Source organism: Ambystoma mexicanum, chromosome 2p (genome assembly GCF_040938575.1).
Source record: "Ambystoma mexicanum isolate Mex_15411 chromosome 2p, UKY_AmexF1_1, whole genome shotgun sequence".
Lineage (NCBI taxonomy): Eukaryota > Metazoa > Chordata > Amphibia > Caudata > Ambystomatidae > Ambystoma > Ambystoma mexicanum.
This window is the reverse complement of record NC_090923.1, coordinates 1,252,861,586-1,252,879,958: the sequence shown is the minus strand read 5'-3', so window position 1 is coordinate 1,252,879,958 and position 18,373 is coordinate 1,252,861,586. Positions and strand designations below refer to the sequence as shown.

The 18,373-nt window shown below is 48.2% G+C and overlaps 1 protein-coding gene across 1 annotated transcript in view; it reads left to right on the top strand.

Moving 5' to 3' along the window:
- Positions 1 to 18,373, top strand: part of SMURF1 (SMAD specific E3 ubiquitin protein ligase 1) — a 1,020,511-nt gene that overhangs the window by 880,594 nt on the left and 121,544 nt on the right. The window contains exon 16 of the mRNA XM_069645560.1: positions 5,079 to 5,280. Coding sequence (XP_069501661.1) covers positions 5,079 to 5,280 — 202 coding nt within the window. The remainder of the gene's footprint in view (positions 1 to 5,078; positions 5,281 to 18,373) is intronic.

The following is an 18,373-nucleotide window of genomic DNA, read 5'->3' as shown; positions in this document are numbered from 1 at the left end:
GGGTTCTAACCTCTCTCCCTGACTGTTCAACCAGTACCTGGCACTTCTTGCCCACTGCATTGCAGCTCTCTGCCCCAACTTTCAGTGCTATGTGGATGACACTCAGCTCATTTTCAGGCTCCCTTCTGCCACCTCTTCATCTCTCTAATTTCTGACAGTCTGTCCGCTATCCAGGAGTGGTGTGCCGCCAACGATCTGTGCCTTAATGCTAGTAAGACTAAGATTCTCCTTGTCGGCACACCTGCTCCCTCCTTTCCTGTCACTCTCTGGCCGGCCTCTCTTGGCCCTCTTCCTGCTTCCACCTGCGAGGCTAAAAACCTTGGGGTCAACATCGACTCCACACACTCCTTCTCTCCTCACATCTCTGGAATCTCTAAGAAGTCACGCTACCAACTGCACCTTCTCAGAGGTTTTCTTCCTTTCCTCTTCTTCCCCCAGAAACTCAGTCTCCAGAGCTCTGCTTCTCTCCAGGATGGACTACTGCGACAGCCTCTTTCTAAATCTACCTGCATCTACTCTCCGCCTTTTGCAACTCATCCAAAATAGGACTGCAAGACTTGTTTTTGACCTCAAGCCCAGGGATCGCATCTATCCAGGGCTGATATCTCTGCACTGGCTCCCAGTGGCTGCAAGGATTAAGTTCAGAAGGCCTTCTGGGGCCTCAATACTTCAACTCTCTATTCGTAAATATTTTCCTTCTCTTGCTCTTTGCTCCTCTGCCTCCAACTCCTTCAGGGTCAGTCGCTTTTCCAAGCAACAAGTTAGTGGTAGATCTTTCTTTGGCTGGGGCCTCCCTCTGGAACAGCCTCCCTGCCTCTCTGAAACTTGAGGAGAACCATCTCTGGTTCCGGAAGCACCTCAAGACCTTCCTTTTTGCTTCTGCTTCCTCTCTTCCTCTCCACTGCTGAACTTCTGACTGAAACGGCACTGGTCACCTGGCTACCCTCTGATCTCGGGCCCAGGTCTCCTCCCTGCCAGTTGCACACCTGCACTTGCCCCCCTGTCAACCCTTGCACTTGGGGTCTGTTTCTGAATGCCTACAGTCTTTCTACCAGCACTTGGACTCTTGATGTCTGTACTTACCCTTGCACTTGCTACCAACTGGCCGCACTCTTTTATTGTTTTTACTGTGTGATTCCATGTACTGCACTGCCCCCTCCCCTGCACTTGTGCGATCTCAATGTCACCTGGCCTAGTAAGATCGTCTGTATTCCCTTTTGTTCCCCCTCCCCTCACTTGCCTCGTCGTGCTTTGAAACACTTGTGTATAGGCGCGTTATAAATGCCATGTCATATCAGGGTTTGGTGCAACAAAAATCTCCCCATTTGTGTCCAGTTTGGATCTTTCTTCGGCGTGATTTGGTCGAGCGGAATTTGTTGGAGACCACAAATTATAATAATTGGTGGAGGAAGGGGGGGGGGGTTACCTGAAAGCTTGCTAACATTAATAGGACTTTATTCTGGCACTTTACTATAGGTTAGGTTTTCTGCAGGGGGCTTGTATTCAAATCCATTAAGCACTGCCTCATTGTGTTTTGGTGCCCTCCCTATTTGTGTCAGTTATGTTAACCTCAATTTTGGCTTTTGACTTCCGTCCTAGATTTCAAAGCTAGCATATGCTGCTATTTTATTAACATACTCTACTTTTATATTTCTGGGGAGTATTTGGAACACCACAGCCATTCCCTCAAACAAATCATGCTTACATCCCTGAGTGGCATAAGCTACACCTATAGAGAGAGGTCTCTTAATGTTATAGATGGAAGACACACAGCAGTTTCATTTTTCATTTTATTAAATTTATAAAGCACTTTTTGCCAAGAGCTGTACACGATATATCAAAAAGGCAGTACAATAAAATGGTAATGCAAGACAAGTAAAATAGCAGAGGGGAAGAAGCCAACAGAATTAAGTGGAAATAGAAGATAAAAGATGAACTTTCAGTTTTGATTTTAAAAATGTGAAGAGATATTGAAGAGGAAGAGTTCTCCAATGCTTGGGAGTTAGAAGAACAAAGGAACAAAAATGGAAAAGGCACAATGGGGTTTAGAAACAGTAAGGAGACATAAATTCTGAGATCTAAGAGCAAGAGGGAACATAACATTAGACAAGTGTTGACTATGTGTGCATCCTATGCTATTGTAGACTATTACATTGGGGGGGGGGGTAGGATTAAAGGACATCCCTAACGTGGATCTGATTGATCCTCCAAAAGCCATCCAACAATAAAGCATTTGGTAAGTGGAGCCTCATTACCAGAAGGATTTGATTAGTTTGCTTTAGGGTTCTCCCCTTTCACCAAATGTAACAGAATACATCCGGTGGCATGGGCATACATAGGCTCAAACTGCAGTTACCCTAGCCTCTGGCTAGTGATAATTGTTGACGAGTGAGAAATGGAGTGCTGTTCTGTGTGCGTTTGTGTTGTCCCAAAGTACCTGACCAACGTTGTCCATGTTGCCTACTGGATGGAGTACTACTTCTGATCTAATTGTAGCAACATATCTTTCCTATTAGTAGTTGGTACTGAGGGTCATGTATTATAAATCAAATGGCCCATGTTGCTGACAAACTGAACAAAAAAGTAAATAACCTAGGCGCTTTTTTTGACTTCAGAAACTGTGTGCTTTTAAAAAGGAAATGTTGGTGTTCTTGAAGGTAAAATATAAACCTTCAAGCAATCAGCAGTTTGTCCAGACAAAAATACCTGGCTATTGGCGATTTCCAGACATTCTGCAACCTCTGCCATCATATGCTTGGATAAACTCATTTGCCAGCTGTTGCCATCCTATGGAGGTATGGATTTGTGAATTAGGATGTGAGAGTACTGAAGAGAGTTAGTGTACGTGCTGGGTTCAGTTGAGGTGGAGTATTCTGCAATGAAATGGGGATGGTGCTGGTGTGGGTTGGGTTGGTTAGTCTGGGCTGTAGTGTAGTGGCTCTACAAGCATGGTTGGGTGAAGGAATAGGGGCACAGTAGTGCAGGGGGAGGAAATCACTCTTGGACATTAGTCTGCTAAATTGCTTCCTCTGGCCGTATGTAATCTGCCTCTATGCAGTCCGGGCCAGACAAGGCCAGGACAATACCAACAAATTTGATTTTCCTGAATCCAAAATAGTTGCTCACTGAAACAAACAGCAACACTTGATCTATACCTGCCTCAAACCTGTCAACCAGCTATAGCAATGATTTTGGCGAAGCCCAAAGGATAAATTAAATATTTCAATGGGAACACCTTGACATGGCCACTGTGACCTCTTTTTCCCTATATCAAAGCTGATGAATCCGATGGTGTCATCACTTCTTTCCCAGTGGTGATCTCTCCCCATGTGGCCAGGGGATGGCAGCCGCTACCTGATCCTGACCATCATGACATCGGACGAAACATGGTATCGCCCTTTTTTCTTTTGAGGATACCCCCGCCATTCCCCGGGTCTTTATGGCATACTGTCATACCTCCCTTCACCCACATAGGAAGGGTACTGAAGACACTGTTACAGGCTCGGTGTACTAAAGCCTGACTTCTTTCAAGACTCATGAGAGCACTTACCCAAACTGTGCATGCAGGCTATCATTACCACACTTTCATTGCCCTAAATACGAAAATTCTGTGACGAAGAAGATGGGCCGAGTAATGAAGATCAATGGAGGCCAAGAGCCCAAGCTGCACTCTAGTTGCAGAAACATTCTGGATGCCAGGAAATTTAAACCAGCGACCCAGCCGACAGAGATGCTGGCTGAAGAATGCTACTTATCGGTGCTGATCGAGGGATTGTGGGCTGACCGGCTCACCGACACGGAAGAGGAGAGCTGACTGGAGGTGAGAGTAAAATGCAAGGACGCCAGAAGCAGATGGAAGTCTTCTGGGCATTCGCAGGTACTGGAAAGTGGTCTCCACACCACACAAGCCTGGTAAGACGCAGAGCAGTTGAGCGAGAGCCGCAAGAGGCAGAGAAGTGGAGGCGGCGAGAGGGAGCGAGACGCTGAAGGACATCCACAGGATTGCTGCGGCCGAACAATCCTACACAAACTAGAGCTGGTGAGTTCACCCAAGGGAAGCAGGGACACTGTGGTGTATTGGCAACCCCGCCAAAATTGAATGAACGTGGGCTGTGTGAGAGAACGTGCAAGTGAGCAGTTCTTAAAAGGGCAGAACGGAATCCATGCTTGAGACTCAAGTTTGTAAGTGTGCGGAGTGCAAATACAAGGAAAGCCCTGGTAGAAGAGTTTACCAGGCAAAAGCAAGTTGTAAGAGCTTTCATGCGAGAAAGCCTTTGCAGGAAAGCATTCCAGGCATGGTTCCATTGAACAGTGTGTTAATATACTTACCTCAAGGAAGTCCTGTTATGGATACACCGGGACTAGCCAAAGGCTGTGGTAACATATTTAAGAGGAGAGAAAGCCTGGTGGGAGAGTACACCAGGTATCCTAACAAAATACCGACCAACAGCTAAATTGTCTTGTGAACCATTTGTGGTGTTGAACAAGAGACATTGAAGGAACTGACATTTTTGGCAGGTATAATCCAGAGTGAAGGAAACCAGCCTCTGGAACAAGGAACTCTGTCCATCTGGAACTTTTGTGTTGGAGTCATGCATGTCTTTTTTGAACATTTGTACACTATTAAAGGCCAAAGACTTTTCCCCTTTTCACCTTGCGGTTGATTTTTAGAATGTGATGGCCAGAATAGCACTTTGGACATGGGACGTTTTGCTTTCGACATTCTGACAATTGACGTCCCCTTCGTTTTGGTTTTTGGTAAGGAAACAACTGTTGGAGCCGCCAAAACTAGAAGTCTGTGCCTGTCTCATTCCTGGTTCCTCAGAAAATATTGCTATGAATGCTAAATTTCCCATGTTTATATGCACATGTCGTATTTTGTTTCTTCTGTGATTAAAGTTGCTCAGATGCACAAATGTAATTTTTTCCCCACAAAATAAACTGATGTATTTCCCTTGGAGACTTGTAGGCGTACATTGTGCCACACCTGTTGGTATATTAAACGTTTTCACTGAAGAGTTTGAGTGCTTGCGTAAACTTTCTTTTATTTTACTGATTAACATACTTTTGTTTTGCAGTTAATCATTGGTGGCTTAGATAAGATTGATCTGAGTGATTGGAAAGTGAACACGCGACTTAAGCACTGCATAGCAGACAGCAATGTTGTGAAGTGGTTCTGGCAGGCAGTGGAGACTTTCGATGAGGAAAGAAGAGCAAGGCTTCTGCAGTTTGTGACTGGATCTACTCGTGTTCCTCTTCAGGGCTTCAAGGCCTTACAAGGTGAGTCTGCACTTGAATGTGTATATTTTGAAAGGGAGATTTATTTTTAAATGTATTCTTCAAAATACTTTCTGTAACCTTAGAAGTCACAAGTGTCATTTCTGCTATGTTCACTCTCACTTTCTTATACTGTATCAATTAGTTAGATGGGAGTGCCAGTGGATAATTTAGTTTTTAGTGGCTCGTGCAAACCTGTGAAATGTTCAATATATTTATTGTAGTAGTTTTCATATTGCATGGGGCAGAATGCAATTATGCTTAGGTGGGACGAAGTGCATATCGCATAACCACGCTTGTCTTTTCCAAACTTAGTATAGAACAGAAATTTGTATCCCATTGATGTGTGAAGACATTCCCTCTATGGTCTTGCCCCCCCCACCTCTCCTCCCTTCTCACTTTCTATACCCCTTCTCGCTCTCTCTGCTCTGCTAATCTCTTCCTACTCTCTCCTCCACCTCCTCCCTGTGCCCCCTCCCGCTTCCGATCTTTCCAACTCCTTGCTCCCTTCCATTGGAACCTCATCCCCCTTCACATCCGCTCTTTCCCTTCCTTTCGCTCCTCTCAAATCTTATCTTTTCTACTCCCCTCCCTAACACCCTTCGTTTCCTCTCGCTCTTCACCCTCCCCCTCTTTCCTCACCTCCTACAACTACTCTTCCTATCCCACCCTACCTCCTTCCTCCCACTCCCTCCTCTCTTCTAGTCCTGCTCTTCTCTCTCCTCTTCCTCTCGCACTCATACATTCCCTCTTACTCCTGATCTTACCCCCACTAACATCTCCCTTTCCCTCTCTCTCCTCTGCCCCTCCATACTCCCTCACCTCTGCATTATTGTAAATTGTTCTTTACACTGTTTTCAAGTTATGATTCAATTTCTTTATTATGCTTGATGTATTTTGCGTGTTCTCATGTAAAGCACTTTGGATTAATGGGCTATATAAATTCAATAAAATACAAATACATTTAATTGTATACAATTCTGGCAGAGCTGTTGAAATAACCTTTCTGGGTACTTCTCCTTTATTGGTCTGAGTGTCTGATGCCATCGGTGGGTCCCTGCTAGCGTCTGGTTCACTGTCCACATCTGAGCTTGTTGGGGATTAATTTTGGGAACTGTCCCGAGAACTAGTCTTATTTGGATCATCATATTTAAATTGGAAATTAAAGACCCTGTCAACTCTAATTCCTATTGTTAAGGGTTTTTACAAACGCACCTTCTGAGACAGCACTTAGGAAAGCCCACCTTAGTGAACAAGAATACACTACTTAGGTTTAGCCTGAACCACACACTGGTTTGGTAGAATGGCGAACAGCCAGGCTTGACCTAAGGAGGGAGGAGGGCTTTCGTGAAGTCCAAGAAAACACTGATACACTTATAAGTTATATAAAAAATTGTTGTAACACTGTTGTAACTTTCAAGTAAGTACTGTAACACAGTAAAATAATAGAATAGCACTTGCAGTATTCCTTTTGATAGTAAACCACAGTTGTAGTCGCATTAGAATAGCTTTTTCAGAAACAAAGCGTAAATTCATTGAAACATATTTTGCAAACACCGAAACACACTGTAGCAAAGAAACACCCTAAAAAATCCCAGGTACACATCTGGCACGCACCCACTTGCCCACAGAAGGTGCCAGAATATACTGGGGCGATCTCCCCTTTATCTCAATCTCTACAGAAGAAGAAGCCTATAGAAGACCCTGGGGCTATTGTGTTCCCTCCGCCTGAAACACCCAAGACAGGAACCTGGTCTAGGGAACATTTTGAGGACACTAAGGACTCTTTTGAATAATTCATGGAACGCTACCCAGTTAGGCAGCACATCTTGAATTTAGAAATTGAACGGCCTCTAGAAATTGGGCAGCCCTTAGTTAAATCCCCAAGGCATCAGCCTTCTCCCACACATACTGTTGTAGACATCACTCATCAACCTTGACACACAAGCCTTTCATGACTCTTACCAGGATCAAGGGGAGGGAGTGTTAGGGAGAATTCTCTGTAAAGTCTAATTTCTCAAACTTAGTGAGTCCCCCAGCAGCTTTGCTGGATTTTTGGGGTTTATTTTTTTCTCCTGCTAAGAGTGAGACTCTTTTTCTCCCACTCTTAGACATGATTTGAGGTGTTCCTTTGACTTTGTATGTGTTGGATGGGCTATGGGGTCATTTACCCCATAGGCCTTCATGTGTTTATGATATGTGGGTTACACAGCACCCTCCGTCGTAGCGACCCCCAAAACATAGACGCCATAGCCTGGGACTGACTGTCTCCCAGGGCATGTAAAGTCACCATTGGCTTTACTAGTCTTAAATTGTGAAAGGAACCAGTACAAACCATCATATTGTGGACGTACTGGTTGGGGCAATTCAATTGCCCCGGGGTCTGTTGTTCGAGGGGGCACTGTCCAGTCCCTCCCGACTGAGTTTTGGCTGGTGGCAGTGGATACTACTTTGTATATTCGACCGCGAATATATTCTTATGGGATTTTCTCATTGTTCGAGGCTACCACTTTTTAAAATAGCCTCGAACATACTGCCGGTTTATTAAATTAATATACATTCACCGGTTGGTATTTTTTGCCGAAACTTGGTTCCAAAATGGTGTTTGTGTTCGCCTCTGTGACTCCAACCCAAGTCGAGCCCTTTGTTCCATTTTTTGGCGGGCTTCTCCACAGAAGCCTCCAAAAGTGGTGCCACTCTGTCTTGGTTCCACAGGGGGTGGGAGAGGGGGTTTAGGCACCCTGGACTGAGTTGCCTCAGCAACTCAAGTCGCACTCTTGTGTGATTGGCCCAAGTGGTGAGCTGCCCGGCTCACCACTTAGCATGTTTGAGTGACAGCTAGGCTGAATGAATGGGGGTTTTCTGCGTAAAAAAGCAGGGCTTTGGGGACTGGAACTTCAGAAGTCGCCACAGGACCTAAAGAATCTGAGGAGGGAGAAGCCGAGCCGATCTGCAACGACGACGCCACCAGTGGAGCCCTGCTGAACAGTCTCACCACTTTTCCCGACGACAGAGATCATCTCCAGTCCGGAGAGTCTTCTTCCTTTGACTGCTGGGGATAACCAGTTTGCCCTTCTTTTCGTCTTCCTGGACCATCTCGTGGCTGCCTTGCCCGTGCCAAGCACCCCGGCAACCGGAATACCACGGTTTACCACTACCGCGAAGAAAAGGGTAGTACCTTGTAACCGGGAAACTCCGCGGCTGGTTTCTTCCCTGGCAGTGCAACGCCCTTCAGCTTTCCTCCACGTCGAGACCTCCTCTTCCTCTGGACAAAACACAGACTTGCACCCGCTGCTAGGAACAACTGCCCCCGCTGGAGCGTTCTTCCCATTTTCAGGTACTGTGTCCCGCCTGGCTTCCCTTGCGACAAATCGTTCGGGGTGACAGTAAATCCTCGACTTTCTAACCTGGGTTAGCCTGGGGCCTGTTAACTAACACTTCCTGACTTGAACTCAATCTTTTATGAACTATCTACAAAGACTTTTTGGCATAACCCCACTGTGTGATCCTGAACACATTTCACTTGCTCTCTCGGAGTGGGCTTGGCATTTGAACTTCCTTGCTCTCCAGTAGCCTAACCTGCCTCACTGTGGTTCTTTGAAATTTATTGGAATTTATGTGCTTTCATAAATTCGCCTTTTCCCTCCCTTTTTCTATCTCTTATTAGAGTGCCATCTTATGTTTAGCACTCACCTCTGTCTGAAAATAAGTGGTGTTTCGAATGGATTGTGTCCTCCCACGTATTCCTCATCTTAGATATATTCTTACCTTCAGCTTTGCTGCGTTGGAAATTTTTTCTCTCTCCACCAGAGGGCGCTCCACTCGAGGCGACGGCGTCGATGTCCCTCGGCGGCATCCGTCGTGTCGTCATCCGTAGTATAAATGCTCGAGCACGCCCGTTGCCCTTAGTTCCGTTTTTCCGTTAGCTTTGCTTCGGATCGAAATAAAACGGCTCTTCAGTCTTAAGCGATTATGTCGTCTTCCTCGAACCCATCTACTCCGAAAAAGGGGTTTAAGAAGTGTCTAAGGTGCGGCAGAAAAATGTCGCTGACCGACCCCCACCGTAACTGCCTCTAGTGTCTCGGGTCCGAACATCGGATCGATGACTGCGGATCGTGCCAATCCATGACCCACAAGGCCTTGAAAGAAAGACGAGGTAAACTGGCGGTGGGGGAGGAATCCGCAGTTTTCTTCGAGTGGGAAGAAAGACTCGGCTGAGTCTTCGACAAAACACCATAAAAAATCATGATCGAGTAGATGATCAAGGAAGTCCTCTTCTTCTTTGTCCAAAAAGGCGAAAAAGAGACGACACCGATTTCCCTCTTCTTCTTCCTCTACTTCGGAGGAAGTTATTACTTGTCCAACTAAACACGACTCCCCTAAAAAGTGGGAAGCATTTAGAGAGTCCATGATGAACATTTTTGAGAACACGGCCCAGACCCCCTCATAATGTCTGTTGAAGGTCATGCCTCTAGTCACAAAAGTGACAGAGGAAGGTCTAAAATTAAGAAATCCGACAAGAAATTGTCAAGGGTGTCTTCTAGGGACTCTTCCCAGACACCTAAAAAGACACTCTATGAAAAAGACTTTCGACGTCGATAAGTCATAAAAGACTTCGACAAAAACATCTTCGAAGCCTCTGTCGAAGGCAGTCGAGTATAAAGGGTCGACGACCCAACAGAAAAGTCACGTTGAATATTTTATCGACGACCTCGAAGATTTCTTCGACGGCGTCGAGTGTTTCGAAGGCTACTTCGACAACATCGACTGCCTCGAAGATTCCTTCGACGCCATTGGTAGTGCCTTCGAAAACATTGAAGAATACCTCGACAACATCGAAGGTAACGGCCACGACTTCGACGCCATCAAGGCTTCTGTCGACGTCGACACCAGGGTTGAAACATATTCCTGAAAACCTATTTCGCCCTGAAAACAGACATGATTTTTTCCATACAATGTCATCAGAAAATGAAGAATATGAAGAACAAGATGAACCTGAGGTTACATCAGCAGGGGTAAAATATGGGACGAGATATTCCAGAGGAATTAATAAATCCTCAATCAAAAATGCAGGATTTGTATGAATGTTTACAGTCTGCAAGTGGAATAGACGCATCTCCTGAATATGAATTTGAGAGACCAGATCCAGCAGAACATGCTGATCTGGGTTACAGAAAACTCATGAATAGAGTAACAGTTTATGGGTGGGGTAATAATGCACCTGTATACCAGGATGACATGACAGATATTTTGTCAGGAGGTCCTCAACCAGATCCCATACTTCCTTTTCATATTGCCCTGCAAAGGAGAGTAAATGCTGCTTGGGAAAGACCGGAATCTAGTCCAGCAGTAAATAAAAAATGTGGCAAAATACAGACCTTGTAACTCTGACCCAGAGTATTTGAGTAAACATCCTTCTCCTGAGAGTCTGGTAGTTCAGGCAGCCACATCAACAAAAAATGCTGCATACCCCACTATTCCCCCTGATAGGGATGGCAAGAAAATAGATACTTGGTCGAAAAAGATCTTTACATCAGGGAGCATGGCTCTGAAGTCTAACAATGTATCTTGTACATTGGCTAGATTTAATTATACTCTGTGGGACTGCATGTCAGCGGCAGCTCAACACATCCCGGAAGGAGAGGAACGTGATGGTTTCCTATCCATAATTAAGGATGGTAAGGAGGCTTCGGGAGAATGCCTTCAAGCAGGTTTGGACACTGCTGGCAGTATCAGCAGGTCCATGGCGTCTAGCGCAGTGCTACGCAGATTTGCGTGGTTAAGGAAGTCAGGTTTTGCACCAGATGTTCAATCTAGATTCCTTAACATTCCATTTGATGGTTCGAGGTTGTTTGGCAGCAAGGCGGATGAAAGTTTGGAGAAGCTGCAGACCTCCAAGGCAGCGGCAAAGTCACTTAATGCCGCTATACGACAACCTCAGCAACGCCCCTACACAGGCTCATCTTCCTGGAGGGATCGTCCCTTTCGTTTTTACTCCGCATTTGGGAGAGGAAGGGGACAGGCCAATCAAAGGGGGCAAGGAGAATTTCCTCGGGGGGCGAGGAAGAGGCGCTAGATCTGCCCCAGCAGCAGCATCTGTCCCTTCAGCCGCTGCTGGAGCTGCCGCAAAACCACTGAGGTTTTGACTCACAAGACCCCAGTGGGAGGCAGGATCTCACAGCATCTGAAAGAATGGCGGGGCATTACTTCAGATGTTTGGGCACTGGAAACACTATCCCAAGGTTACTGCCTTCCTTTTCTAAAGAAACCTCAGAATCTGTTACAGACTTGATGGTCGTGCAGAGTAAGGGTACCTCCGTCCCCAAGTACCGCACAGACAACACCAGAAATACTGCCTGTGTGGTCTTTGAGGCCACAGGTGAAGTGGTTCGTAGGCCTGGATTCGGGAACAGCCGGAAAGGGACCCCTCGAACGCTGTAAGGCAATGGGTTATAGGATAAGCACAGAGCAGTTGGCAAGAGTAGAACCACAGGGAAGTGATCCGAAATGGCTTACCTAATGTGTTGGCAATAGATGTTTCAATAACAGCAGAGAGGCGTTGGGGTTCCCCAAGTGGTGGAGTGCGGATGGTGGGTATGCAGACAGGCAAACGCCCAGCGTGAAGGCCAGAGGCCCAGAATCCAAGGCAAGAAACAATATCCGTAAGGCAGATCAAGGACAGTCCAAGGGTCAGGTAGCAAGAAAAACAGTTCCAAAACGAGGTAACAAGAGGCAAAGGCACTAGGAATCCAATGAGCAAAGGTAGTCCGGCAACTGGTCAGCCAATGTCAATACGTGGGCAAGGCAAAGGCAATCCGTGGTACAGAAAACGTGGTCGAGAAAATCCGTAGAGTCAGCAACAGAACGAGCGTCACGGAATCCGGGTGGAAACAGCTGTGAAGCGACGCTCATTGATTTCCGGACTCTTTTATCCAATGACGGCGTATCACGTGATGGGGAGTGACAGAAATCACGTGATACGGAAGTATTGCTGCAATGGAGAGTCGCGTGACGCGCGGATCCTCCGAGGTCCATTCAGGGCACCCTGGCGACATGGAAGCCTCCAGTGTAGCTGCCAGGAGCGGGAGGGAAAGTAAGTGCCAGGTGAATGAGTAAACCCCCGGGTATGTTGACTGAATGGGCGCCTGGACATGCGTGCAATTGGATGTGTATGTGAGCGAGTGGGACGGCAAGAGGCCGAGGGTGGGGGCGTGGCACCCGCAGAGGGGATGTTAGGTGTAGGAGACGTAACAGAGTCCCCCCTCAACGGCCCACGACCTCGTGGGCAGGCAGGGCAGTCCCTATGGAATCGAGCAACAAGGAGAGGGGCATGGACATCAGAGGAGGGAACCCAGGAACGATCCTCAGGGCCATAACCCACCCAGTCAACGAGATACTGAAGGCGCCCCCTGTGAAGACGAGAACCCATGATGGCATTGACCTCGAACTCATCAGGGGTGGACAGTGAAACGGGAGCAGGAGGCGTAGTGATACGGGTAGGAGCAAGACAGGGTTTGAGGAGGGAAGTATGAAAAACCGGGTGGAGCCGCCAGGCAGAAGGGATCCCAAGGCGAAAAGTAACAGGGTTCAGGACGCAAGTGATTCTGTAGGGACCAACAAAGCGAGGCAACAGTTTGCGACAACCGGGGATGCGTAGATGCCGGGTTGACAAGCATACCCGATCACCCACGTGATAATCAAGGGCCGCCGTCCGCTTCCTATCAGCCTTTGATTTCATAACTGCCTGTGCCTCATGAAGATGGACAAGGGTTTGAGCATGGACATCGGCCAGATTGCGAACACAGGCGTTAGCAGCAGGAGTGGCAGTAGTGAGGCCAGGTAGTGGGAGAGTGCGGGGATGTTGACCGTACATAGAATAAAAGGGAGAGAAACCCGTAGCAGAATGTCGGGCATTATTATATGCAAACTCGGCGAGATGGAGTAGGCTAAACCAGGAATCCTGGTACTGGAGGGTCAAACAACGCAGGTACTGTTCCAGGGCCTGGTTTACTCTCTCCGTCTGCCCGTCACTTTCTGGGTGATTGGCAGAAGAAAAGTGAGCATCAATGCCTAAGAGCTTGGTGAGGGCACGCCAGAAGCAGGAAGTAAACTGTGACCCACGATGCGATACAATAACCTGCGGAAGACCGAAAAGACAAAAAACAGCCTTAAAGAACAGGCGGGCAAGGGTCGGGGCTGAGGGAATGCCGATACAGGGGATGAAGCGGCCCATTTTGGTGTAGAAATCTACTATAACCCAAATGGTATCATAGCCCTGTCTGCGTGGTAGGTCTGTGACAAGATCCATGGAGATGGTATGCCAAGGCCTGGGGGGAATAGGTAGTGGTTGGAGTAACCCCAAGGGACCTCCCCTATGAGCCTTACATTGAGCACATACTGAGCAGGTGTTAACATAGTTGTCTGTCTCGTCTCATGGATGGCCACCAACACCATCGGTGTAACAACTCAAGAGTACGTTGCTGCCCTGGGTGGCCGTTGATAGCCGCGTCGTGGGACCAAGCAAGCGCCTGATTGCGGATGTCGCTCGTGGGAAGGTACAATCTACCCTGGACGAATGGCAACCCCTCCTGAAGTACGATATCCCATTCATTGAGTAAGTGTGGATGTTGGGAAACCCATTGCTTGATGGTCGTAAGCATGGGTGGGGATGGTGTACATAGACATATGACATGGCCCTTTCCCAAAACCGTGTCCGGGAACAGAGGCAGCGTTTCCCCCCCAGGGGAGCGAGAAAGAGCGTCCGCTTTGCCATGGACCGAACCCGGCCTGTGCTTAACCACAAAGTCTAAAGCAGCAAAGAACAAGTGCCAACGCACCTGTCTGCTATTTGCGCATTTAAGCGAGGCCAAGTCCTGGAGGTTCTTATGGTCTGTGTACACTATCGTCTGGTGCCTTGCCCCCATGAGGTGGTGCCGCCATACCTGGAGGGCATCCTTGATGGCCAGGAGTTCCTTCTCGGTCACCGTGTAGTGGGATTCGGCCGTGGAGAACTTCCGAGAATGGTAAGCAACCGGATGTAAACAGCCCGTGGCAGGGCATGGTTGGGACAGCACGGCACCTAGAGCATACGAAGAGGCATCTGCTTCTAGTACATACGGTAGATCTGGGTCGGGGTGCTGCAACACAGGGGCTGAGACAAACCTAGATTTGAGAGTGTCAAACGCCTTCTGGTGTATGGAGGTCCAGATAAAGGGGACAAGAGGGCTAGTTAACGCTGTCAAGGGAGATACAATGGAAGAAAACCCAACTATAAATCGTCGGTAAAAATTAGCAAAGCCGATAAACGACTGTAATTGTTTGGTGTTGCCAGGGATTGGCCATTCCGTGACAGCACGGACCTTGGATTGATTCATCGATAGTCCCCCAGGAGAAATGTGGAAACCCAGGAAGTCCACCTCTCTGACATGGAACGAGCATTTTTCGGGTTTGGCAAGCAATGCATTCTTCTTTAGGCGTGATAGGACTTCCCTGACATGAGACATGGTCCTCCAAAGAGGAAGAAAAAATCAGGATGTCGTCTAGATAGATCACCACATACGTATCTAAGATATCAGAAAAAATGTCATCGATGAAACGTTGGAACGTTGCAGGTGCATTACAAAGCCGAAGGGCATCACGGTGTACTCGAACAACCCCTGTCGGGAACAAAACGCGGTTTTCCATTCGTCACCGCGTCGTATTCGGACCAGGTTATATGCCCCTCTTATGTCTAGTTTGGTATAGATCGATGCCTTAGTCAGCCTATCCAGGAGCGTGGAAATAAGAGGGATAGGATATCTGTTCTTTATTGTGATGGAATTCAGTCGTCTGTAATCCACGCATGGGCGCAAATCACCCTCTTTCTTTGGTACAAAGAATATAGGACTAGCAGCCGGAGAGCAGGACGGCCGGATATGACCCAAACGCAAGGCATGTTGTATATAGTGCTTTAGGGTTTGTTCCTCGGATGGTGATAGCGAGTAGACCCTTCCCTTGGGTATGGGAGCTTCTGGAAGGAGATCGATAGGGCAATCATAGGGCCTATGTGGAGGTAGGCCTTCCGCTACGGTCTTATCGAAGACCATGTGGTAATCTTGGTATTCCTTGGGGATGCCTGCCATAACGGCTCCCACGGTGTGTGCTGACGTGCCGTCAGGTGCCGTGTCGCTGATGTGGGAGGAAACCATAGCGCCGAGAATAGAGGCAGGAGATGAGTGACTCAGGTTCTATGAGACAGAAATGTTGGCATTCTTCTGACTCAAACAGTACTTGTCCCGTACCCCAGTTGATTAACGGGTTATGGTGTTTCAACCAGGGTATTCCCAGTATGACCCCGAACTGGGGTGTGGTAATGAGGTCGAACGACAAGTTTTCCTTGTGGGTACCTTGTATGACCACCTCCAAAGGTGCGGTTTGATGCTTAATCGGGCCGGAGGCTAAAGAAGTGCCGTCAACAGCCTGTACCGGTTCGGGGTGATCCTTTTGGATCAGAGGTAGGTTAAGACGATGTGCTAGCGCAATGTCCATAAAACAGCCTGTGGCTCCGGAGTCTATCACTATCTGCACAGCATGAACGATGTCTCTGGTGGGTTTCAATAGGGCTTGTACTGTAACAGGTCTGATAGGACCAAATGCAGGGTCAGCGGGGGTCGTGAACGGGCTCGCCGGTGCCCCCGGTATTATGGGCGAGCCTTCTGAAAACCCGGCACTTTGTTTCTCGGTCGGCGGGGGCATTCTTTTACATAATGTCCGTTTAGACCACAATAGAAACAAGCGTTGTTGGTTCTTCGACGTTCACGTTCTGACTGTGTTATGGGACTGCGGATTCGGCCTATTTGCATGGGCTCGGAACCGACGGAGGATGGCGCTGGAGATGGCTGCCCAAACGTGGATTCCATCCTTCGTTCGGATTTGCGGGCGTCCACCTGCAGGGCAAGATCTACAAGGTCTGTGAAAACAGAAGGAAGGGCAGGGACCACTGAAAGGGCGTCCTTCATAGCACCACTGAGTCCTCGGTAGAACACGATCGCCGCCTTTTCCTCAGGCCAAGAGGTTTCAGCGGCGAGCTGGTTATACCGGGTGATGTACTCAATCAATGTTTGTTTACCCTGTGTAAGGTCCAATAGTTCCAGGTCCCTTGCCTGGGCCTTGTAGCGGGTATCAAACACTTTAGCCATCTCTGTGACCAGAAGTTCAAAATCATACAATACAGGGTGGTTGCCCTCTAAGAACGGATTTGCCCAAGTGGCCGCTATGCCTGACAGATGAGATAAGAGAAAAGCGGCTTTCGTTACCGAATCAGGGAAGGCCTGAGGTCTGCACAAGAAATGGAGTCTGCATTGATTTATGAAGGTGCGGTAGGTCCGTGGGTCTCCCTGAAAGCGTTCTGGGGCAGCAAGAGGAGAGGAGGTTGGGACCAGTACAGGGGCAGGAGCGGAAGCAGGTATGGCCTGGACTGGAGGGGTGGCATCCCTAAACTCGATGTCCGCAGATGGGGAATGATGTGCGCTTTGTAGGCGGTCTAGGCGGTGGTGAATGGCGGCTGTTGCTGTGGCCATGTCAGTCCTGAGAGCCGCTACGGCCTGCATTAAAGCGGTCACGGGGTCCCCGGCGGAGGGATCCATACTCCGACGGCCAGAGGCTTCACAGTCTGTTACAGACTTGATGGTCGTGCAGAGTAAGGGTACCTCCGTCCCCAAGTACCGCACAGACAACACCAGAAATACTGCCTGTGTGGTCTTTGAGGCCACAGGTGAAGTGGTTCGTAGGCCTGGATTCGGGAACAGCCGGAAAGGGACCCCTCGAACGCTGTAAGGCAATGGGTTATAGGATAAGCACAGAGCAGTTGGCAAGAGTAGAACCACAGGGAAGTAATCCGAAATGGCTTACCTAATGTGTTGGCAATAGATGTTTCAATAACAGCAGAGAGGCGTTGGGGTTCCCCAAGTGGTGGAGTGCGGATGGTGGGTATGCAGACAGGCAAACGCCCAGCGTGAAGGCCAGAGGCCCAGAATCCAGGGCAAACAGTATCCGTAAGGCAGATCAAGGACAGTCCAAGGGTCAGGTAGCGAGAAAAACAGTTCCAAAACGAGGTAACAAGAGGCAAAGGCACTAGGAATCCAATGAGCAAAGGTAGTCCGGCAACTGGTGATCCAATGTCAATACGTGGGCAAGGCAAAGGCAATCCGTGGTACAGAAAACGTGGTCGAGAAAATCCGTAGAGTCAGCAACAGAACGAGCGTCACGGAATCCGGGTGGAAACAGCTGTGAAGCGACGCACATTGATTTCCAGACTTTTATCCAATGACGGCGTATCACGTGATGGGGAGTGACAGAAATCACGTGATACGGAAGTATTGCTGCAATGGAGAGTCACGTGACGCGCAGATCCTCCGAGGTCCATTCAGGGCACCCTGGCGACATGGAAGCCTCCAGTGTAGCTGCCAGGAGCGGGAGGGAAAGTAAGTGCCAGGTGAATGAGTAAACCCCCGGGTATGTTGACTGAATGGGCACCTGGACATGCGTGCAATCGGATGTGTATGTGAGCGAGTGGGACGGCAAGAGGCCGAGGGTGGGGGCGTGGCACCCGCAGAGGGGATGTTAGGTGTAGGAGACGTAACAGAATCACCCACCGGAATACAACTCTACCAAAAATCCAGACCCGCTCCTGTTGCAGGAAGTTTTAACCCTGCTACAGAAAGGTGCAGTAGAACATGTACCTGTAGCAGAGAGGAACATGGGTTGGTATTCCCCATATTTCCTCATTCCAAAGAAGGACGGAGGACTGAGACCCATCTTGGACTTGAAAAACTTGCACAAGTTCCTCAGGAAGGACAAGTTCAAGATGGTCACTCTTTCTCAGATCCTTCAGACTCTCCAACTTCAAGACTGGTTGGTAACATTGGACCTTCAGGATGCTTACTTTCATGTGCCAATCCATCTCAAGCACAGAAAGTACCTGAGGTTCGCGATTGGCAATTCTCACCATCAGTTTCGAGTTCTGCCTTTCGAGTTGACCTCCGCCCCAAGAGTTTTCACCAAGTTGATGGCGGTAGTGTCTCAGAAGAGGGGGGATTCATGTCTACCCCTATTTGGA